Raw genomic sequence first — 24,997 nt, 5'->3', positions numbered from 1 at the left:
ATTAGGTTGATTCTTGCTCTATTTAAGCCTAACCTCGAGTCCACTTCGTATTTGCTGCCTCCAAACCCTCTCGGAACAGAACCAAAGACCTCTGCAAGTCATCTCTCTTGCATCCTTGGAGTTTTCTTGGCGGATCTTCGTCGGAACTCTTCTTTTTGCATCAAAAGGTATGTCTACTCTCTCTTCTTCTCCTACATCTTTGTTTTTCTTTCCTTTTTGAGTTGAGACAGTAGAAGAGATGCTGCATCCTCTGTTGCAAACATCTCTGAACATGTTCTCATGATCATCCTAAGGATTAAAGGCTAGAACAATGATCTTAACCATGATCATTGCAAGCTTTTGAAGGATTCATGATCAAACCATGATTTAATCTCTGTTAATTTCCTAATCTGAATTCCGATCTCTTTGGATCTTCTTTCATTGATCATGTTAGTGGTTAATGGTTGTGTTTTCTTTCTATGATCCATAATCCATAGAATTCTAGTTGTTCTCTTCTACCTTACTATGTGTTCTTCATGATGCATGATAGTACATATATGGTAGGTTTTATTTCCTTATTTAGATTCATGCTTCTAAGCCTTATACCATGAAGACCTATGCATGTTTTCATGTTTTCATTACCAAAAGCAATGATCCATCCTCCTATTGTTCTTGTCCTTGTTTTCTATTTCAAAATTCATCAAGATCCATGTTTGATTTATTTATGGTAACTTTTTGTTTCCTAATTGGGATCTTGATACCTTGATTTGATTAGTGTTTTGAGGTCCCCTATATGCTAGAATACTACTGATGTAGTCTACCCCTTGATTAGTACCCTTTTGAACCACCAAATTCGGATTTCATATCTCAAAACTCTGATTTTCTAAGCTCATGTCTGCATTGGTCGACTGATTGGTCGTTGGACCACTCGACCAATCCACTCGACCAATGAGTACAGCAACTCCAGAATTGGTCTGTTTCGGATGTTTTGCTATATTTTCTGTTAGGAATCTTTCCTAATATGTTGTATATACTTGTTTAGGACCTTCTTCTCAAGTTTGCCAAGATCTTACTTGATTTCTTAGGATTCTTTGCGAGTTATAAAAGGTAAGGATGGTTATTTCCTTAATTACATAGATAGCATGAATCTAGTTTCTATATTTGAATATCATTAATATGTTTCCTAAATTAGATTCTTACAATGATATACTACTGTTGCATAACTTTGATTACAGTAGCATTACTTATTCATATTGAATTGATTCATGTATGATTTACTTACCAATGTTATACAAATGTTTGTAAATATTGATTTCTTTCCATATATGGAGTTACCATATATGTGATGATATGAATTGATGCATGTGTATGCTTACGTATGGTTTGGGAAGGAGAGGTGTCCTTTTGACATTTCTGTCCTTGGACTACTACGGGAATATTATGGGATGTTTCCGGAGATGCCCCTCTGGACACCTTCCTAAACTGTTGGATGACATATCTAGGATTGTCTAGTAGTGTTTGGCTAGGATGTCTGTTATGTCGGACCCTAATCGGAGGGGTATTGAGACCGAACGACCCGTGGTAGTAATGGGGATTCATGGGCGCTCAAGACCGGTAACCAACCCGTGAGAGGACAGGAATCACATTGTGGGGGCCATTTATTGGTAGGGTTGCATATGGTTAGACTTGGGCTCACGGGCGCTTAAGACCGGTAACCAACCCGTGAGAGGACGTGAGAGCTTCCCGTTTACCATATGTGGATGATCAATAGGGTTGGTGAGTCCGTAGTCAGGGACTATGAGGACTCTAGTGTGAAGGATACCGGAAAGGATCGTCAGGGACGAGGAATGGAAGTATCTGGATCTGACTTGATGTAACCAAGTAGAAGACTTGCATTTTGGCTAGGTATTACCCTGACATGCGCCGGTACTTATACCAAATGGTTGTGAGAGAGTGTGTTGACTTAACCCCCTGCCAAGGTTTGTCCTGAGGGATGAAGGACCCATTACCAATCGGCTGCTCAAGACCGGTGAAATGATCCGTGAGAGAATCCAAGATATCTTAAATGGTTGAGGATGTGAGTGGACTTTCCTAAAGAAGTACGGTGTTATGACTTAAAGCATGTCTCGCCAATAGAGACCAGCATACATAGAGTTAGAATCATTCATTCATTGGTTGTCTCATATCATATTGCATTATGTTTGTTCTGGAATTCTGCCATGTATGTTATTATGGATTTTAACTGCCTTACTGAGTTTCTTTGAAACTCATTCCTTTATTGTACAATGTTGTTAGACTATCCTGCAGTCTTGAATACTATGACGGTCCCTATGAGGAAGCGCAAGGCGAAGAGGTATATCTCCGGGGAAGGTGATTGCGGTTACCACAATTACTGAAGATTCCACGGGTGGTTATGCTCCGTACGATGCTTAGTCCGACCATTGAGTGGAAGCGTCCTTGTGCTATTTATGAGATCTACACCTACAAGGATGTCGTCTACAAAGTGGAGAATAATTTAGTTACCCAAAGTACTTGCTACTGGGATTAGCTTTTATCTAGTTTATTCTTTCGAGCTACTTTTCCGCTGGATGTAAAGTGGGATTTTTGCTTCACTTTACTTATCTGTTGACACTCTGATTATATATTTAGTATTCCGTTTCGTTTATGATTCATTCTTTCATTATTGGATCTATGATTTATCTTCCCCCCCTTTTTTTTTTTTTTTTTTGTTTTTTTTTTTTTTTTTTTTGGTGGTTGGCCCCCCCCGGGCCGTTCTGCGGGGGGGGCCCCCCCCCGGCGGCCGGGGGGGGGGGGGCGGGGGGGGGGGGGGGGCGGCCCGCCTGCGAAACCCCCCCCCCGGGGCCCCCCTCGCGGGGGGTGGGGTGTGGGGGGGGGGGGGGGGGGGGGGGGGGGGGTCTTCTTTCTTTTTTGTTTTTTTCTCCCCCCCCCCTTTTTTTTTTTTTTTTTTTTTTTTTTTTTGGGGGCCCGCCCGGGGGGGGCCCCCGGGTGCGGGGGGGGGGGGGGGGGGGGGGGGGCGGCGCCCCCCTTGGGGGGGGGGGGGCCAAGCTCACTCCAACATCAGATTCGTGTGGCTCTAGAGGTGGCGGGTTTGGAGGACTCTATTTCATCCAATGAGGGTGCAGCAAATTCAATTTCAAATTTCAAATCTACAAGGTTGGTTCCCTCTGATGTGGTGATCACTTCTAGCAAGAACTCTTCTCTTGATCTTTCTCTCTCTCAAAGTGATCCTTTTCAACTTCAAAAAATTTTAGATAAAGGCAAGAGTTCGATGTTGGTTGGTAATCTTTCAAAGAACGTAGTTACCTCTGTTGGTCCCACGACTAACCAACTTCCTCCTAATTCGGCCACTAAGGATATTGGCTCTTTTGAACGGTTTGAAAAGCTTCATGAGAGGCCTTGTGGGGCCCTGCTGAATTCGGTTAGAGTGGAAGACTCTTCTACCGAATAGAATTCGGTTTATGTGGAAGACTTTTCTACGCAACAAAATTCGATTAGATTGGAAGAAACTGCATTGGACGTGAACTCTAGTTTGGAGCTTCAAGTGGGGTCATGCGGGGCCCAACAGAATTTGAATAATTTTGAAGCAGCTTCTTTGGCCGTAGAGGACTCTAGTTTTGAAATTCAAAATTCCTTAGACGCGGCAAAGTGTTTTAATTCAATTGGTAAACTTCCTTTGGGGAGTTCACTAGTGGGACCTACAGATAAGCTCGAAAGTCGTTCAGCCACTCCTTTTGAATTTCAAAAAGTGCTTGTTGCAGGTAAGAGTTCTATGCAAATTGGAAACCCTTCTTTGGAGTGTTCATTGGTGGGACCTGAAGTTGCAAATATTATTAGAAGTTCAGCCATTGAAGGAACTACGGAGGATGATTTGGACTATTGTGGGGCCGATCAGAATTTGGCCAGGCTAGAGAGTTCGGTCAATGATGAAACTTTGCAATTGAAAGTAGTTCTTCCACTTTCGTCTTCGTCTATATCTATGCGGGCTGAAGGTTCTCCTCATCGGAAACCTGGTCGTCCGAAGAAGAAGGCTCACGCAGTGAAGAAAGTAATAACAAGTAAAAAGGTTTCTATAGCAGAGGAATTCAAGAAGGTAGATGCAGCTTTAGCGAAAGTATCCACAGTGCATCAGAGCCTCCCATTGGGAGAGGATAGTGCTGCTATGTAACTATTGTGATGAAACTTTTCTTAAAGATCTTGATTTGGATGCATCTAGACGTCCTACATTTAGTTTCTGATGACTTAGTTGTTGTCAATTATGAGTAGGAACCAGTGAGGAAGGGTGTATTGGGGGCAACTGTTGTTGCGGGTGAGCAAGGTAGGTACTAATTGCTGTATTTCTTTTTTTTTTTTCTTTCTTATTTTCGTTATAAAATGACCCTTTTAGCGAAAAGAAAAAAAAAGGTATGGTGAGATTCAACAAAAAGGGCAAGCTAAGCCCAAGATATGTCAGACCATTTGGGATTCTCGAAAGAGTTGGAGCAATAGAATATAGACTTGCTTTGCCTCCAGGTTTATCCAACATACATGATGTATTCCATGTATCGATGTTGAAGAAGTATGTAGCGTACCCTACTCATGTGGTTCAATATGAACCTTTGAAGTTGAAAGAAGATCTCTCATATGAAGAAAAGCCAGTCAAGATAGTGCAATGATTAGAAAAGAAATTAAGGAATAGGACGGTACCCCTTGTAAGGTGTTATGGAATAATCACTTGGGACAAGAGGCATTATAGGAGCTGGAATCCAACATGCGGTCTCAATTTCCTCAACTTTTTAGTTGATCAGGTAAGAAAATTTCGAGGACGAAATTTATTTTAAGGGAAGGGTGGATGTGATGCCCCGTATTTCATTATACTATATAGTGTTGGCATCTTCCAACTCCCTAGATTGTTCAAAATAGTTAGTAATATCTGAACCCCTGGTCCATAAGGAGATCGATACACATTTCAGTCCATCGACCTCTTGTATGGTAAAATTACATTGAACGAATGACAAGGAAGGATTAGCATAATTTTTAAAACTCGAAGGTATAAATTACTAGACCCTTGAGTGGGCCTTGTGTATGATATGCGAGTGGGCTCACCAGCCCATAAAGAATACCACTAATTATTTAATTAAAGATACATGTATGTATATATAACACTTATATATACATACATATAAATGAAAATACAGCATTATAATATTATATATTATTATATTGGAAAAAGAGAAGGAAAAGGTGGCAAAGGCACCCAAGCCTCATTAGGTGAGAAGAGGAGAGAGAAAGGCTGGTGGCAAAAATGATGCCGCCTCAAAGTAAAAGGAAAGGAGAGAAAAGCTAGTGACAAAAGCGTCGTGGCCTCAAAGTAATTGTTGTTAATTGATTATCTCATAAAATAATATTAATTATTTTCGATAAAACAGGGGTAGTGCTTTGGCCAAGAGGAGATTCGTGCTCCTCAAGAGAAAAGATAAGAGAGAGAAAAGAGGAAAGAGAATGAGAAAACATGAGAAAGAGGAGGAGAGAGAAAAAGGGAAGGGAAGCCTTATTTGAGCCTTTTTTCCATCCAATCTTCAAGAAAAGATTTGTGTCGGGGGAACACAGGTGAGTATTATAACCAACTCATGTTATAGTCGTTTGCAAAGTCTTGTGCATCCCAATCACACTTACATTTTTATTTGTGGGATTTTGCACCTGATCACTATGCCTCTGCTGGATCCACATACTATGCCTGATTTGTTAGCACACTATGTATTTGGTGGATCTGCATGCTATGTGCTTGCTTTGCTAGCACATTATGTTTTTTATGGGTCTACATCATGTGTGTCTGATTTGTTAACACACTACGTATTTGATGGATTCGCATACTAGGCACCTAATTTAAGATTATGCCTCTTATTGATCTGCATGTTGTGATCCTGATTTAGTAACACACTATGCCTCTGATTGGCTCACATAATGTACACTTGATGAATTATTTGTATACTATGTGCCATATTTGATTAGCATATATACTTCGTGCATGTTTGATATGCATATCTGCAAGTGTTTCATGAGTTGGCTATGATTGGACAATTCTATGGTTTTAATTGTGCAACTATCAGTATTCTTGCATTTTGAAGATGAAATATAAGTTTTAATAAATGCAAGATTAATCGGAATAAAAGACATAGTGTCGACGAGTACAACCCTTGTGGCTAGAGTAAAGTGGAAAGAATGAGTCTATGTTAATGATGGCGATCCACAAGGTGTACATGGCCTTATGCCAAGAAGCCACTTCAGTGGTGAAGAGGTAGAAGCCACTCTAGTGGTGAAGAGAAATATGAATCATCTTGATTTGCCTAGGCTCAAGACTATAATGTCAAACAAACAGAAATGGGAATATGTGAAAGGGTTTTTAAGAAGATAATGATGCTTTCTCATAATATGTATTCTCTACAAAGTAAATGGTTTGGTTTTGACATATGTGCATGTTAATCCTTATTCTTATGTTATTGCATGTTTGTAGCATGGTTGTGTTATAATATTTACCAGGCTAGTTCAGCTCTTTTTTCCCCTTACTATAAACAGACAAATGAACTCAGGACAAGGATAAGAATATTGCAGTCTAAGGAAATGATTGAAAGCTCAAGTCCTTGTTAGAGTCTAGCAGTTTAACTCATCTTCGTTCAAGGGTTGTAATTTGAGGTTTTGTATAAGATAGTATCAATGTTCTATTTAATAGTGATATAATATTAGAGTGTATAGTCTATATAACTATATTATTACAGTTGCCATCAAATATTCTGAAGTTGTACCTGAACTCTCATCTAATACAAAAAGTTTCCGTTGTTGCCTATTAGTGATGGTTTCCATTATTTATGAGATAAGGAAAAAGGGAGAAGTAACTATCATGTCTCCCAATAGGGTTTAGGTGTCATGGGCCCCACCTGTCCTAGTAATTGAGGCGTGACACCGACCCCCTTAGTTGGAAGCAGAATGATCTCCACCCTTCAATGCATAATTCACCCTTGCTCTTTTCAAACAAGCAACAGCCCCAGGCAGTGTAGGAGCAACCTCATGAGACTTGATTATGCCCATCTGTTTGGGTTGTTTTTTTTTTTCGTCTCTTTCTTTCCCCCTCCACGGTTTTTTTTTTTTTTTTTTTTTTATTTTTTTTGTATTTTTTTTTTGTTTTTTTTTTTTTTTTTTTTTGTTTGGGGGGGGGGGGGTGGGGTGTGGGGGGGGGGGGTGGGGGGGGGGGGGGGGGGGGGGGGGGGGGGTGGTGTGGTTAATTTTTATAAGATGGGGTTTGGGGTGTGGGGGGGTGGGGGGGGGGGGGGGGGGGGGGGGGGGGGGGGGAGGGAGGGCGATAGTTTAGGTCTATCAGTATGTATCTGAACATGAGTCTCAGATAGTATTCTTTTCGATCAATCGATCCGTCCCTCACCTTGTATGGTAGTGAGGTTTATATAGAGTGTACCTTCGAATCTCCTTCGTTGGATGCACTTGAGCCTTCTTCGGGTAGTCGTTGGATCTTATCAGTTAGATCCGTTGAGCGATAGACTTCTACTAGTTTGGGCTAGTAGAGGACTCCTGAGATAACCTTTAGGTTATGCGATGGTTATCCCTTCGATAATGATTATCCGCAGCCGTCAGTTTGAGTCTGCCATCATTGGGGTGATTACCCTAATCCATAAGTAAGATTAGGGCACGCTTGCAGCCGAATAAGCTTTCTTCTTCAGCAAGCCATCTTCCGGATCCGGTTCGCTCGGGAGCGATTCGGTTTTCTCCGTCTCGACCGGGGTCGAGGGTCGGACCAGGTATGAACCCGGTCCGATCATAAACTCTCCATATCACGAGCCCCCCAGACCAAGCGTTCGGTCGATCCCGAGGGCTTGGTTTTTAACTGGGTTCGTCGTCAGGTGATGATCTCTGCGTGCTTCATTAAATGTCATATCACATTTAATGCGGTGGTCACTTTTCCTCGAGCGTTGTGAGTGTAAGGCCACATATCTCGTTGCAGTTGATCTGTCGTGGCTCACGTCATCCAAGCGACGGTTTCCGAACGCCTATTTCGGATTCGTGAGTTCAAACTTTCAAAACGTCTTTCAATCTTGATCGTTGATTTTGAATCAATCTCGATCGTTCGGATTCCCGAACACTCGTGCGGGAGTTTTAAAAGCGGTTCGTTGTCTTCGTAGGTTTCATTCTTCTGTCGGAATTTGAACCTTTGTTGTGCCTTCGCGCCTTCTGCTCTCAAGCTTCCGTCTCCTTTGAATCGGTAAGTTTCTTGGTCTTTTTCTTTTGTAGTTTCTTGAAATGAGTAATGGCGGACGATAGGGCTTCTTTAGTACCCCATGTTGGTAATAGCAGTGATGCTTTTGCTTCTCCTGCTCCCGAACAGTCGGATAGTGATAACAAAACCCTAACTGTCCTCTGGCGGGAGTTCGCTGAAGTTTCTCAAAAAGGTTTTGAAAGAAAAACCGAAACTTCTCCTGTCCTTCTCGAGTCTGGATCTTCCAAGATTGTCGAGTCTTCTAGGCAGCCTCAAACCTCCGGGTCCAATGGTGGACCCGGCTCACATTCCCTCCATTTACAATGAGGAAACCCTTCTTTCAGCTGTCCAAGATTTTGATCTTCCTTCCTCATATCGGGTTAGGGCTCCCCACCACGATGAGAGGGTTGATTCATCCCTTTCGGGTGAATTTTCTCTGTATATAGATGCCTTTGGAAAGCGGGGTTCGCTTTCCCTTTTTTAATCCTTTGTTCTCCGCAGTTTTGAATCTTTGGAACATTTGTCCCGGAATGCTCCTCCCCAATAGCTGGCGTCTCATCGTCGGCTTCTTGGGTTTGTGTTTTGAGCTTGGCATTACGCCATCTCTTTCTCTTTTTGTACATTTTCATGTTCTTTCTATCTCCCATCCTCCCGGATGGGTTTTTCTTTCCAAACGCAATAAGGCTGAACTTGATTGGAGGGGCAGCATCCTTGTCAAAGGAACTTGCCCTTCTAACCACAAAAGATGGCGCGAACGATACTTTTTATGTCGAGCGCCTCCATCAGATCTTAACTTCCCGACCACCTGGAGGAGGTTTACTTCTTCGTCCGAGAGTAACCGGGGCCTTCCCTTATCCGAGAGAAGGCGAGGCGGCCATCGGGAAGATCAAATCCATTCCGTGGTATCAAGAGATACATGGATATGAAGTGGAGTATAACTCCATCCTTGATCTTGGGGCTTGGCTCATTGTGAGCTTCTAACCATCATCCTTTGATTTGACTGAAGTGATATGTTTTGAATTCGACTCTTGTCCTTCTTCTTTGCGGTGCCTCCCAGAATGAACCCTGAAAGCCTGCGGGTGAAGGCCGCTAGGGCCGTTGTGACAGCCGAGCAACGATCGCCCAGGGTCTTGACCGTAGATCAAGAGGCTTCTCTTCCCTCTCCCGACCCCTCTTATAGGGGTATCGGGGAATATCGGGCACTGTAGCTGATGCTTCGGGTAAAGGGAAGAAACCAATGGTGGAGAGGTCTAATGTCTCTTCCTCCGCCCGAACCAAGAGGAGGCATGACACAATTGATGCTCCCTCCAATAAAAAATCCAAAGCTTCGACGGATGGTGAGGAGGTCTTCACCCCCCGGTGGACCACGAAGATGACCGACGGGGGTTACTCGGGATCCGAGAAAGGCTGAGAATGGAGCTCCCTCGGTCTTGCTCCTTCGATCGCCGGGAGTTTGAAGCCCTCGATGACACCTCCCTTGTTAGTCAATCTACAAGGTACCGGTCCTCTTGATTACTTATGTTTTCATAATTTCTTATGACTTCTTCTGATATCTTCCGCCTTCCCAGGAATGTTGTGTTGAGCTTTTATCAACACATGGAAGCATTGAGCCGGGTTGGTCGCACCAGCTCCTTGCTGCAAACTTGTGAAGAGAAATTGGCCAAGGCCAATTCCGAAATAGACCAAGTGATTGCAGCTACCGTGGAGCTGCAGAAAAAGCATGAGGAAGAAGTGATCTCCCTCAAGGAAGCCCTCGAAGCTTCGAAAATTCGTGTCATTGCTGCCGAGCGCGAGGCCAGGAAGCAAAAGGCAGCTGCCACGTTGTTTGGTGACAGCCTTGAAATCAAAAGTAGGGAGCTCGAAGAACATCTGAAGTTGGCGATCCCTAGCAAGCCTGAGCATATAAAGCCAGAGCTTCGGAAGGAGTGCATTCGGAAATACACGAACAGCGTACCTTTCTCCGAGTTGCTAGGTCTCTACAACATTCAAGCTTATCGCATGGGGGCGGAACGACGTTTGGGAGCAAATCCTTGGATCGATCCACGACTTCGACACTTGCTCCTTTTACGTGAGGTATGCCACCAAGAGGTCTTCGGGAAAGTTGGTATGGATCTCCCGGATTTGGGCCCGGGGAAGAAGATGATCCTTTTCCAGCTGACCCTCAATATGAGGCATACCTGAATGACGAGCCGGCACTTCCAGAGGAGAAATCACAAGCCGAGTCTCAAGTTGTTGTTGTAGAGGATTCAGCCGATGCCACTCTTGAGGAAGGCTCTTCTCATGGTCCTGAGAAAAGTCCTCCCGACCAGGGTCCCTCGGGCAACAAAGAAGAAAAGGCTTAGGGAGTTGTCCTTTTGTAAAGATTTACCCTCAATTTAATGAATAGACATTTCTTTTTTCATGTTGGCCTCTAAATTTCCCCGTCTCCTGCCGGAATCTTGCCTTGAATATCAAAGTATTAATGATAAAACTTATCACTTAACTTTTCATTCCTCGCCGAATAATAATCTTGTAGAAATATTGTGAAGATGCGTTTCGGGAAGATGCATTAATCTTCCCCACTACTTCATTTATTGCAAAGTCCGCACGTTTCCCTTCTGCGAAGTTCAAACGTTTTCCTGCTTTTGTATACCATTCATTGTTTCCAATGAATCGGAAATACATCCGTTATTTTAATGGCGGTGCGACGATTGGAGGTATCTCTGCATCAGGTGCTCGCTTCCACATGTTTCCATGTGGCATCCCTTCGACCGTTGATCTTGCTTTTTGCGGATTTCGAAGCGTCATTTCGATCTAGGTCGTCGGTTGTCCTTAGCCTTCAACCGTCGTCTTATACCTGAGGCTATTTAAAGCCTTCGTGGGTACTCTCCATCTATCCTGACTTCTGCAAGTTAGATTTGCTAAAGTGCCAAAGCGACCTTTCGTCCTTCGGCCTGCTTCCGTATTCCTCGTACTCCAACAACAGCTCTATCAACTTCTGAACAAGTGAGTTTTTTGATTACTCATCTCTTTCCCCACTTCCCCCCTGAGTAAACTGCACAGTAGTGATACTTGGGGTTTAGTTTGTTGGTTTGTCAGAAGCTTTAGAAAACTAGGGTTTCCCCATTTGTTCTTTGTCGTTTATTTACTGTACTGATACGGCTGGTTTTTTGTTGTTTTGCATAGTGGCTCCCAAGATCAACCCGAACTTTATCAGAGCAAAATCTTGCAAGAAAATCGTTCCGTCGGTGGTGGTTGGGGCCAGTGCGGTGGTTTCAGCTAGTGAATCCTCCAAGCGTAAGGCGACTGCTGGCGGTGAATCTTCAAGTCAGATTCCCGCAGTTTCTATTGATGCCGTCCCTGCGCCTCCTTTGCCCGAAGTGATCGCTCGTCTTTCCCAGGAAGATCTTGATCACTCCGTTGCCGATGGTGCTGCCGGCGCTCCTGCTTTGGTGAGCTTTGTTTGTGTGCACCCCCGAAGGAGACTCTTCGGGCATCCGAGGCAACTATGTTGGCGTCGATGAAGGTGTGGTCCCAGCAGGTGCTGCTCCTATTTCTAACTCTAGTGCTTGTTTGGCATCCTCCTCCTCTCCTTCTGAGTTGGAGGATTTTGCCACTAGGAAGCGCCGTCGGGTGACAAGTGATGAAGCTCATCCTTCTCTTGGTGTAGTTCATCCTTCTCATCCTTCGCTTGAATTAGTGTCAAACGAGTTTGTGACGAGCGTTGGAATGGTGTCTTTGCTGCTCGAATGACTTACGAGAGCGCAGTTCTTTCCAAACTTCCGGATGAAGTCTTTACGAAGTCCTTTGGTGATGTAAGTCTTTCTTCATTATCCTCGATTTTGAAAAATTACTTTTCTGCTCCTCGCTAACTCGGAAGTTGTTTGCGGGAGTCTTCTTTGGTAACTTCCACAACCAAGTGGAAGCGGTTACTAGACTCGAGTGGGTTGAGCAATGAAGTTTCTAGGCTTCGGGAAATCTACTGAAGCTAAAGATGTTGAGATTGCTCGCCTTCGGAATCTAGCTTGGGAGGTGGCGGGGAGAAAAAAATTCGATGATTGGTCGTCTTCGGTCGGACTTGGATGATGCCGGGGAGAAGATCCGGCGGCTGGAGCGAACAGTTGGAAAGTCGGGAGCCAAAGGATGCTGAAACGTTACACGAAAGGCAAGCTGTCGTTCCTTTGCCCGAATCCCTTCCAAGCGATGTTCGCAGAGCCTGCGTCTTCAAGTATTTACACGGTAAGCCCTTTGTTGATATGCTTGAATGCTTATAACTTGCGGGCGTACCGGGATGGTGAGAACGAAGTATGGGAATCAATATTAAGGAAGGATCCTCATTTTGATACGACTCCCTACGGTCTTGTTTGCCATCCTGAAGTATTTACCGACACGGGTATTCCTCCTCCCGATTGGACCAAGGATAAGATTGATCCTCCACCTTCCGATCCGGATATTATGCAATATCTGGAAGATTCTCTGTTTATTCTCCGCTAGAAGAAGTCAATTATGACGAGCTTGTCTTGAATGCGAGTTTGGTCGAGGACCATTCTTCTCCTGGACAAAGTTGGACAAAGAGTATGAAATTGCGGAGGATTTTATGCATACCGAAATATTTTTGTAATCCTCATTTCTTCTCTTCTTTTCCTTGAATCCCCACCAATGGTTGACTCATATGTTTGTTCTAGCAAAGTCGCGTCGATCTTGTATAACTTGTTATGAGTCACCTATAATGACTTTCTTCTTTGATCGAAGATTGTATCCAGCTCTTGTAATTGTTTTGATACTGGCCTCTTTGGATCTTTTGAAGAAATAAGAAATTACTTTATCTTGAACTTTGCTAGCCACTTGAATCGCCGTTGTATTAGGTCTTAGTTATCTGAAACAATGCCTTTACTTAAGGATTTCCGGAGAAATACAATAAGTCTGAGAAGGAACTCACTCGGGTTTTAAACCGATGCCTTTACTTAAGGATTTCCGGAGAAATACAATAAGCGATCCGAGAATCAAGGAACTCACTCGGGTTTTAAACCGATGCCTTTACTTAAGGATTTCCGGAGAAATACAATAAGTGCGAGAAGGAACTCACTCGGGTTTTAAACCGATGCCTTTACTTAAGGATAATTCAAAAATTCAATAAGTCTCGAAGGAACTCACTCGGGTTTCAAACCGACGCCTTGCAAAAGGAACTCACTCGGATTTTCATCCGATGCCCCGACTTAAGAAAGTTCGAAAAATTTCCATAAGTGTTGAAGGACCCATACGAATTTTCGTCCGATGCCTTATAGTTGGATCTTGTTCTTGAATGTGGTGTATGATGCCCCCCAATCAAAAGATAGTTTGTTGAAAGCCAAAAATTGCATTGATTGAGTTGAAAATGATTACATCGCGAACAAAATTGAAATCATCCTCAAGGATAAAACTTTTTGAGATGCCTAGCATTCCACGAACGATCCAACTCTTTACGGGAATTGATGTTCTTCAGCTCTGTAAGCTCTGAACCGACCGGTTTCACAACCATATAAGGTCCTTCCCGGGGAAGGGTCCAACTTTCTTTGGTGATGCGGGTCGGAAGCTAGGGTGTTTCTCAACACCAGATCTCCGGCTAAGTACCGGCGATTCTTCACTCGAGTATTATAATGAGACGCTATCCTTCTTTGATAATGTTGAGTTCGTGCTATTGCCTTTGCCCGAACTTCGTCCAACAAATCAAGACTATCAAGCAGTCCTTGTTCATTTGCTTTTTCCTCGAACTCACGATCCCGTAACGTCCCCGCCATTATCTCCTTTGGTGCCAATGCTTCGGATCCATATGCCAACTCTGAATGGAGTTTCTCCTGTGGGTGTTCGAACCGTAGTTCTATAAGCCCACAGTACATTATGTAGTTCTTCGACCCAAGAAGCTTTGTCAGCTTCGAGTCTTCTCTTTATTCCTTCCAGTAGCGTTCGGTTAGTAACCTCTACCTGGCCATTGCTTTGGGGGTATGCCACTGAGGACATACGATGCTCGATCATATATGTTCCACAGAATTGCTCAAATTGTGGACGGTCGACCGAGTACCATGGTCGGTGACAATAATCTTTGGAATCCCAAAGCGATATATGATTGATTCAAGCACAAATTTCTCCACTTTTTCTCTCGGTAATTGTCGCCGGTGCAGCTTCTACCCATTTTGTGAAGTAATCAATTGCTACTATCGGATATTCCCGTCCACTTTGATGCCTTGGTGAATTTGCCCATGATATCAATTCCCCACATTGCAAAGGGAATGGGATTTAGAATTGAAGTCATAGTTTTCCGCCGGGCGCTTCGATCTTTGTAGCATGAATTTTGACGAGTTACCACATCCGCCCGAACGTAGTCCATAGCAGCCTCTTGGATCTTAGGCCAATATAACCCAAGTCTTAGAATTTTGTGGGCCGGGGCTCGGCCACCCATGTGAGCTCCACAAATTCCTTCATGAACTTCAGCCAAAGCTGATTTTGCTCCTTCGGGGCCTATACATCTCATAAGGGGTCCAGCATAAGATCTTTTGTATAGTCTCCCATTACGAATGACAAATCTAGCTGATCGAATCTTGATCAACCTTGCCTCTCTTTGGATCCTCGGGTAATTTGTCATCCCTTAGATACTCGATTATTGGATCCATCCGGCAACGTTACTGCTTCAATATAAGAAATTTCTTTCTCATGATAACTTGGAAAAGTTATCTCTTCAATGTAGACCGAAGGGTCTAGATTCTTTTCCTTGGCATTGGCTAGTCGGGATAGCTCATACGCCCTTTGAATTTTCATTCCTCGAAATCCTGAGATATCTTCAAATTCGAAATTGGTTTTGAAATTGCACTATCTCCCGATATTTTTGCAAGCGTGGTTCTTTAATGCCATACTCCCCCTGGACTTGGTTGACTATAAGTGAGAGTCACTATAAATAGTAACATCTGCAATAGCTAATGCTTTTGACAACCGAAGTCCTGCTATCGAGGCCTCATATTCCGCTTCGTTATTACTTGCATCAAATGCGAATCTCAAAGCATATCGAATAATAAATCCTGCTGGACTTTTTAATAGAATTCCAGCGCTTTGCTCCATCTTTATTACTCGAACCATCCACATATACCTCCCAAGTGGTTGGTATAATGGGATCCTCAATGGTGGGCTCCCACTGGTGCGGTAGTTTCTACTACAAAGTCGGCTAATGCACGAGCCTTGATTGCGGTTCTGGGCTTAAAGCTCACTTGGAACTCATTGAGCTCAACCGACCAGGACACCATCCTTCCGGACAAATCAGGTTTGTTAAGAACTTTACTAAGAGGAAAAGTTGTAAATACCTCAATTGGATGAGCACGAAAATATGGCCTTAGCTTCTGGCGGCCATCATGAGAGCGGAGCTCTGCTTCTCAATCTGCGAATATCTCGTCTCCGCATCTAGCAACACGTGGCTTACATAGTAAATCGGCCACTTTGTTTTTTATCTTTCTCCCGAACAAGTCTTTGCACCGACCGCCGAAAGGGACGTCGCTAGATATAGCTGTAATATTTCCCCCTTCTCTGGCACAGGACGGGATCGGTGGTTGTCCAAGTGCTTCTTTTAATTCCTCGAAAGCTTTTACGGCACTCTTCGATCCACTTTGCTTCCTTAGTGCCCTTCGGGTCTTTAAGTGCCTTGAAGAAAGGCAAACATTTTTCTCAGGACTTGGAGATAAATCGATTTAAAGCGACAACTCTCCCTGTCAAACATTGTACATCCCGAACGGTTTTGGGAGCCTCCATATCAATCGAGCTTGTATTTTGGCGGGATTAGCCTCAATTCCCCTCTGTGATACCATGAAACCCAAAAATTTGCCCGAGGAGACTCCAAAGGCACATTTTTTCTGGGTTTAGCTTCATTTGATGTTTCCGCGATCTTGAGAAAACCTCGAGTCAAATCTGCAATATGATTTGCTTTTGTAAAGCTTTTCACTAGCATGTCGTCAACATAAGCTTCAACATTCTTTCCTATCGGCTCTTTGAAAATCTTGTTGACGGCCCTACGATATGTTGCTCCTGCATTCTTGAGGCCAAAAGGCATGACCTTGTAATAATAGCTCTCACGATCAGTCATGAAAGCCGTATACTTCTCATCCTCCTTATTCATAAGGATCTGATTATACCACTGAGTAGGCATCCATGAAACTTAAAGTTTCATATCCTGTGATCGCATCTATCAAGAGGTCAATCCGAGGCAGCGGGTAGCAATCTTTTGGGCAAGCTTTGTTTAGATCTGTGTAGTCTGTACACATCCTCCACTTCCCATTCGCCTTTTTCACCATCACCACGTTGGCCAACCAAGTTGGGCACTCGATTGGTTCTATGAAACCAGAATTCTTAAGTTTTTCAACTTCGCTTGAACGGCTTCATACTTTTCAATAGAGAAATTTCTTCTTTTACGTATCACTTGGTTTCGCCTTAGGGTCTATCCCGAGTTTGTGCTCTGCAATGGCCCGATCGATCCCGAGCATGTCCTCGGCAAGACCATGCGAATACATCCTTATTCTGTTGAAGAAATAACTTCAACTCATCTTTAAACTCTTCCATTTGTTCGGACCCGATATAAGTAATCTTTTTCTCGTCTTCGGTACACGGCTGGATTTGCTCCGATTTCTCCTTTGGTTCGGGCCTTTGCATCTCTGTCTCTTCCCGATCATCTCGAACTTCTATGGGGAGGGCGGTAACCTTCCTCGGACCCTCCTTGTCTTTTAAATAGGCAACATAACACTTTGCCGAGAGATCTTCGAGTCGGAGGAGACTTGACCAATTCCCATATCGGTCGGGAATTTTATCTTCGAGTGTTTTGTTGAAACAATAGCACCTATCTTGGATAAAGATGGTCGCCCGAGAATCATATTATAGGCTGGTAGTTCTCGAACCACCAAAAAATTGATTCGGACAGTTGTTTCCTTAGGAAAACTTCCAATGGATAAATCCAACTGAACCGATCCTTCCTCTCTGAGATGACCCTGCAAAGCCATATAGGTGTGTAGATGAAGGTTTCATCAAGTCCTGATCCACCTTCAATTTTTGATACACTTCGTAGGAAATTAGGTCAGCTGCAGACCCTGTATCAATCAAAACTCTATGCACTTCCCGCCGTGCAATCTCTACCTTGATGACTATAGCATCATCATGAGGTAAACAAACGTCTCTTTCGTCTTCCTCGCTAAAGGTGATAGAATCTTCACCATTCAGCTTCTTCCGCTTCTGCGCCTCTCCGGCTCCAACAAATTTGGATTTTGTTTTCAGACTCCGGAATGATTCGGGCTCTGGTCCCCCGAAGATGGTAAGGATCGGTGACCGAGTAGCAGCTTCAATCACCTCCTTGCCTTTTTTAGACTTCGGGGCCTCCCTCGATCGTTCTGAACTAACCGAACGATCCCTCTTTGGAGCAGCCGCACGTGGCCCACGTGGCTCCTCCCTTCTCCTGCTAACAAAACTGGACAGATGTCCCTGAGATATCAATCTCTCAATATCTGCCTTCAGATGACGACAGTCATTAGTATAATGACCATAGTCCTTGTGGAATCGGCAATACTTTTCCCGATCCTGCTTTGCTCTCCAGGGTTTCAAAAGAATTTTAGGCGGCCACTTTAAAATATTTTTTCTTTTGAGGATATTCAAAATATCAGCCCGAGGAGCATTCAATGGAGTGTACTCACTTTTACCGGGGGATCTTTGGCGCCAAGGCTGGGATTTTCCAACCCGATCGCGAACATTTTTCTTTGGCTTCATGCACGCTCGGGGAGCCTTTTGTTCCTTATTGGAGACTTTATTATCTCCTTGGCGCGCATCTAGAATCTCCATGACTTCAGCACATCGGCATCTCTGTACCAACTCGGCATAAGTCGCGGTATATCCTGTAGTAATAACTCCGGGAGTTTCCGATTAGTGAGTCCTGTGAATAGAGCGATTTACGGCTACTTGTTCATCCAAGTTTTCTATCTCCATCATCACTTTGTTGAATCTTTTGCGAAACTCTACGATCGATTCGCTCTTTCCTTGTTTGATGATAAACAAGGTTTCTTCCGTTTTCTTGACCTGTATCCCACTCTGGAATCGCCCTATGAATTGGCGCGCCAATTCGTCAAAGTTTACAATCCTTCCGAGAGGGAGGTTCGAAAACCACTTTTGTCCTGCTCCGAGTTAGAGATGAACCAAAAACCCTGCATAAAATTTCATCGAATTACACGAAGCGCCATGGTCCGTTGGTAGTAGCCGATGTGAGCTGTTGGATCTTCGGAGCCATCGAATGTTGAGAAGGTAGGCAAACGGAAGTTATGGGGAAACCGATATCCCGCAATTGGCTCAGCAAAAGGAGTCTTCCGAATGATTGAGTAAATATCCTCAGTTATTCTTCCCTTAGCCAACTGCCCTAATTTCTCATTGATGTTGGCCAATTCTCGACCAATCTGGGTCGGGTGATCTTCAGCAATATGATCACGACCTCGATTAACACGATCATCCCGTGCTACTCGATCATCACGAACAGCCCGTCCTTCCCGAGCATTCCTCTCGTCACGAACTGCTCGATCATCACGAACGGTTCTTATGACAGTGGGTGAGTGAGTTCTTACCCCTGTATCCAACCTTGTGTTTGAATTAGTTGTACTCTCTTGTGGTCTGTCGAACCGATCGCCTCGCCTCGGTTGATCATCGATCCTCCGAAGTCCTCGGTCTCCTTCACGGAAATTCTGATCAACATTCCGGTCTTCAGCCAGTCTCTGGTCACGTGGCAATGCACGTCTCCCTGAATCGCGTTGATCAGGCTCTTGTGGTAAAACCACTCGTCTGGTGAGCATGCGGAGTGCTTGGCTCACCTCCAAGAGTTGAATCTTTACCTGATCCAATTGATCTTGGATTGTATCAGGAGGAGGATTACGTCCTCCCTGGCCATCATCCACCTCGATAGGATTTTGGCTTTCCTAAGGAATATCGGATTATTCACTCTAGGTATCTGAACACCGGAATTGCGTTGTGCAGCGGCTGCTGCGGCTGCTGATCTAGTCACCATGGCTTTTCAAGTCGTTTCCCACAGACGGCGCCAATTGATGCGTCCAAAATCTGCTCAACCCTTGGATCTCCACGTGATGTCCTGCAAAACGAAAGCGTCAGATGTGGCCCGACCGCTGGGGTCGGGAGTCCACCTCCTAAGGCTAAGTCAGTTGATGAACTTAATCACAAACGGCTCTGCTAGAAGTATAGAGCTAAGGAATGAAGAACTGGGAAAGGTGATCTAGATAGCAGATCGCTGATAGTTTAGGTCTATCAGTATGTATCTGAACATGAGTCTCAGATAGTATTCTTTTCGATCGATCGATCCGTCCCTCACCTTGTATGGTAGTGAGGTTTATATAGAGTGTACCTTCGAATCTCCTTCGTTGGATGCACTTGAGCCTTCTTCGGGTAGTCGTTGGATCTTATCAGTTAGATCCGTTGAGCGATAGACTTCTACTAGTTTGGGCTAGTAGAGGACTCCTGAGATAACCTTTAGGTTATGCGATGGTTTTCCCTTCGATAATGATTATCCGCAGCCGCCAGTTTGAGTCTGCCATCATCAGGGTGATTACCCTAATCCATAAGTAAGATTAGGGCACGCTTGCAGCCGAATAAGCTTTCTTCTTCAGCAAGCCATCTTCCGGATCCGGTTCGCTCGGGAGTGATTCGGTTTTCTCCGTCTCGACCGGGGTCGAGGGTCGGGCCAGGTATGAACCTGGTCTGATCATAAACTCTCCATATCAGAATCTTTCATTTGAAAGTCCACTACATTTCAACTTTCACACATCCCTCATTTACCGAGGTATCTTTTTGAATTTGAAATCCTTTACTTTAAGAGTCCGAGCCACTACATTTTTCAACCCTTTCATGTCCCCCATCCACATAATTTTCAATTTGACTCCACTACATTTCCAACTTTCTTTCAAGTCTCCATTGTGCCAAGGTCTCATCTGAATTCTGAGCTGGACAAGATTGAGAAATTATAGGAGTTTCAATCGATTGGGGCTTTGTTGTAGCAAGAGTTGCCTCTGAACCCAGCTCCCCCTTATTGCTCAAACCTTGCTCACCATCTAGACCACTGTATTCCACCACCACCTTCTCCCTTCCTTCCGAAGTAATATCAGCCTCCTTTTTAGCCCTACATTGTGCCACCATATACCCAAAGAGTTTAGAACACACACTTTTTCAATCTCACTTCTCATACACAACCTTCTGGAGAATTCTGATGACTTTGGATCTCCCAGGTTCGCATCGCTACACCTGAATCTCATGTACCCTCTTCTCATCCAATCCAAGTTCAACAAGGACACAAACAAAGTTGGTAAAGAAACCTTGTTTGGTCCTCCGATCTAGAGTTAAAGGGCCTACCCATTGTCTTTGCAATGGACAACAACATCTTCTCATGCCAATACCTCAATGGTAATTTTGGAAAACAAACCTGGACCAGCCTCATTGATGGCTGACACGTATTCACATTAAAATTTGGCCATGAACATTGAAACCAAATAGTTTGCAATCTTATCTTAAAAGGGCAATGCCTCCAAACAAGTCATATCACCTTCATTACCAAACTGAAAAATAACAAAGCCCTTACCATAGAATGAGTGACATGTAAAAATCTTCCATCCTTGTTGAAGCATCTTCCTCATCTCATTCATCATGATTTGTTGGAAATTGAACCTACCAATTAAAGCATATTTCAAAATATTACACTACTCTTCATACGCAAACTTAGGAATTACAATTCTTCGAAATTTTCCTACATGAATCGTCTGAGGGAAACAGTTGAAAGAGATTGTAGCCCCTCCACTCTCCACACTAACATAATACTTCTTCACCACAGCCTCCATACCTGGCCGAATATTCTCTTGCACATCCACTGCAACATCCTCTGTCTGATTGAAACCTTCCCCTAGCGAAATTCCTTCCTCCCACAATTTTGGTTGTTCTGCAGTAAGTACTTTCTACCTTGGCATGTTTGGAACATGTGCTTCCTTTAGGGTATTGCCTTGGGAGTACTCTCTAAAATACCTATGTTAAATACTCTTCTCTTTCCTTCTGTCTCCCCCTCTCACTGCTACATTTTGGTTCTTTGCAATAAATTGATATCCATGACTTACCCAAAAAAGTAAATAGGCCATTTTCTCATTCCAATTAAATCGATCTTCACTATATATGAGAATGAGAGAGAGAGAGAGAAAGCCATTTTCTCATTCCAATTAAATTGATCTTTACTATATATGTTTACCAAAAAAAAAAAAAAATCTTCACTATATATGAGGATGAGAGAGAGAGAGAGGAGTTACAAATTCTACCAGTAAAAAAAGAGTTACAAATAACTTAAAAATTTATTTGGTTTCTTCCTGTTTTTCTTGTTCGCCCTATCTACAACCACCAGCTCCAAATCCCAGCATTCCTCCTGCCACATTATAAACCACCTCAAATGTGTGCTGCTGCATATTTCCAAGTATCCCTAAACTGGTAGCAGCACTGTTTCCAGCAAAAGCCAAACAATACTGGGTTGAGGTTGCCCGAACTAGAATCCCAGAACTATGAACATTCAAGTCAGTACCTCCAGAAAAATGCAACACTATATTTGGTACTGCTACTTTAGTGTATCTAGACAAGTTATAGCAAGTGTCAAGTATTGAATAAGCAGAAGCTGCAGGATACTTGGACATTGCTCTACGAAATGCTGCCCTAAGCGCTGAATAAGCTGTTGGTGCCAACCTAGTTATCACAGTTCCAGAGTCTATAACGGTTCCTGAAGTTTTAAAAACAGAGGCTGAGATTGCCAATCTTGTTCCCCCAACACTGATACCAGTCATACTTAAGAAATAGAATGAGGGGCCTCTAGAATCTGTTAACAAAGGAGTGTAATTTATCTTAATCCTGCTTGCTCGTTGCCTTCCAAATGCAAGATAACCAGTGGAACGAGTTGATGATGGAAGACAATAAGAGAAGGTCTTTCCATACTTAGAAGCAGTTTGTGATACAGTGGAGACCTTGTTGCGGCCAAGGCCGAGTAACCCATCTGCAGTTCCAAACAGGCCATTATTGTTTTCTCCGCAACCAAATCTGAACTTGGAAAAGACATCAAAACGAGATAGTGTGAGTTTGTCTGTTGCATAGTAACCTACAGAGTATGAACCATCACCATATCCGATTCCGTAAATACAAGACTTTCTGCAGGTTTGTGAATTTCCTGTGGCTGATTGTAGTTGCTTGCAAGCATTAGAACCACATCGGACATTGTAATAGGTAGAAGATGCAGAAGGGTTGAAGACAGGATCTTTCTGACGATAACATTTGATAGCACACGGTTTACACTGAACCCAAGTCAGATCGCTTCCAGTGTCAAAGACTACTGTGAATTGTTGCTTTGGAGTTCCTAATCCAATATTCACTACATAGTTTCCAGTCCCCAAAGATTGGCCGGAGCTGGCAGGAAGGCTTACTGAAGAATCTTGGAATGTGGTGGCTTGATCGTTGAACATCTTATCATTGAGGTACTTGACTCGGACCTGGTCCTCATCCAGAATCTGACGAAGGTCAGGAATTGTTGTATTCCCTTTCTTCAGTAGTGAGCAAGGCCCATACTTGTGAGTTATCTCCAATAGATTGTCTACAGTATTGGCACCTGATGAAAGCATTTGTTAATGTGACCATCATAACATACAAATGCATTGATCGTCTTAAAAGGAAGACCAAGAAATCACAAATAAAAACAGAAATAAAATGAAGGAATACAGGAATATTAAATCCACTTTTAAACCCTTCTCTTCGATGATAGAATATTAAGAATTAGATGATTTAGATCGCTTTCTAAAATATGTCGGTTTAAATCTACTTTTAAACTCGAGTAAAAATCGGATCACAACGTAAGAGAAAAAATAAATATAAAAGAAGAAGGCGCGAGTAATTGAAAATTTAGAATTTTATGATTCATTGGCAGGTAACAGATAGATTGACTTTTGAGGAAGAACCACCGGCTTCCATGTGGGAGATCTATTATTGAATCTTCCTTCCCATTGGCAGGTAACAGATAGGTTGACTATTGAGGTAGAACCACCGGATTCATGTGGGAGATCTATTATTGAATCTTCCTTCTTCATATTATTCTAATTACATAGTAATTAACTCTCTTTTTCTAATTAACCCAGAAGCTTCTATGATGGACCAGAACCTGTACGTCCAAATGGTGCATGTATGTGGTCAATGCTTATTTCCTATCATATGCAAGCATCAAGGTCTTCTATTTCTTTGAACAAAATAAATAAATAAAATCTTGATTGTATGCAATTATTATACACTAAGATTGTGGGTCTCTTGCTTCATTAGCTCAGCTAGTGAAAGGTAACATGTAAGCAAAGCTCATCTTACTTGGTTTTCGGAGGGACTAGTGTGAACTGAATTTTTCTCTAAAGTCACAATAAAGATGAGTTCGGCTAGCTTGTCAGTCTTTTCAAAACTCAATCCAGTCAATGCAGGGTTGGTAGAGTGGTAAGATTCATATTTTTCAGTAGAGAGGTCATGGGTTCGACCATTGCGAAAGACAAAGCTCCCTCTGAGGATGTAATCAAGGTGACGCAAACTGGCCCCAATAAAAAATAAATAAAAAAAACCCTCAATCCCAATGCTAATTGTTCATAATTAAGTTCATTCTCATACTGATCGTGACTCAGGCCTAGTCTAAAACTCTTTTACGAGACATTGATCCCTAGCGTACCAACCCAAATGACTTGTGCCTTGATTGTCTCTAATTGGAGTGGGTCGGGACAGGTTGGCCTTGTCTTTGTCACTGTACCTGTCTATAATTGGCTTTATCACTGATTATGGCCCTAACAAATTGACTTAGAAAAAAAGTCATCTGAATTGCAAATGAAACGTGTTTAGTGTCACCAAAAGCTGTGATCTTAACGAAATGAACAGAAACAAAGGAGTATGTAAGAATTTAGAGCGAACTTTGTGACAGAAGAAGCTATTAAAAAATTATATATTTGTAGAAGAACAAAAGCTTCATTTCCAACACAGGTACCTTGTGGGAAAATGAAGATTACCTTTGGCTGTCTTCGAGCAAAAATTTTCTGCCTCCATGGAACTAAGTGTAATAATACTACTCAGGCTATTCGCAGCAGGAAGTTCTTCGAATCCATTGGCCTCAACCTTCTCCCAGAAACCAATTTGAAGTAGAAGAACAGAAAAAGAAAATAGAAAGGAGAAACACTTGCTGGCCATGGAGGGTCCTTCACTGCTTGCTCTGAACAGTTGCCGTTTCTTCTGTTTTCTATTGCCAATCCAACCTTCTTATATATAGAATACGAAGAGGGGAAGAGACAGAAAAAGAGTCAATCAAGAAACAAGTGTTTAGCTGTAATCGTGCAGTGATCAACTTAATAAAGAACTAAGCAATGCATGATTAATTCAATAAATGACCAGTGGTGTCCTTGAAGCGAGCTTTGATAATTGTTTATCAAAACCCTTAAAATCTGCTTGGATGCGTATCTATATATAATTGAGACCAAGTGCTTGCACGTTCTCCTTGATAAATTTTAAAAAGGGAAAAGACAGTGAAATAAATTCTACCACTAAATTTATTGAATTAAATCTGAACCATTTACAATGGAGGATCCAATTTTAATCCTATTAAATTCAATGGGGGTGAAGCATTTCTCCCACATCTTAAAGAAAAATTATTTGAAATCCTATGGATCTTTACTTCAATTATATGGATTGACTTGCATGGGTTAA

At 42.9% G+C, this 24,997-nt stretch overlaps 1 protein-coding gene across 1 annotated transcript; it reads right to left on the bottom strand.

The window, feature by feature from the left end:
• Nucleotides 1–21,516: 21,516 nt before the first annotated feature.
• LOC149022610 (aspartyl protease family protein At5g10770-like) lies at nt 21,517–24,542 on the bottom strand. The gene is made up of 2 exons (XM_089147309.1): nt 24,307–24,542; nt 21,517–22,886 (listed from the first exon to the last, which is right to left on the bottom strand). The coding sequence occupies exons 1-2, from the start codon at nt 24,482–24,484 to the stop codon at nt 21,628–21,630; spliced, it is 1,437 nt and encodes a 478-aa protein (XP_089003435.1). The 5' UTR covers nt 24,485–24,542; the 3' UTR covers nt 21,517–21,627.
• Between the last annotated feature and the right edge of the window lie 455 nt (nt 24,543–24,997).

Source organism: Hakea prostrata, chromosome 3 (genome assembly GCF_041222555.1).
Source record: "Hakea prostrata isolate BN-2017 chromosome 3, UWA_Hpros_2, whole genome shotgun sequence".
NCBI lineage: Eukaryota > Viridiplantae > Streptophyta > Magnoliopsida > Proteales > Proteaceae > Hakea > Hakea prostrata.
Note: the sequence above shows the minus strand (reverse complement) of the source record. Positions and strands in the feature narration are given on the sequence as shown.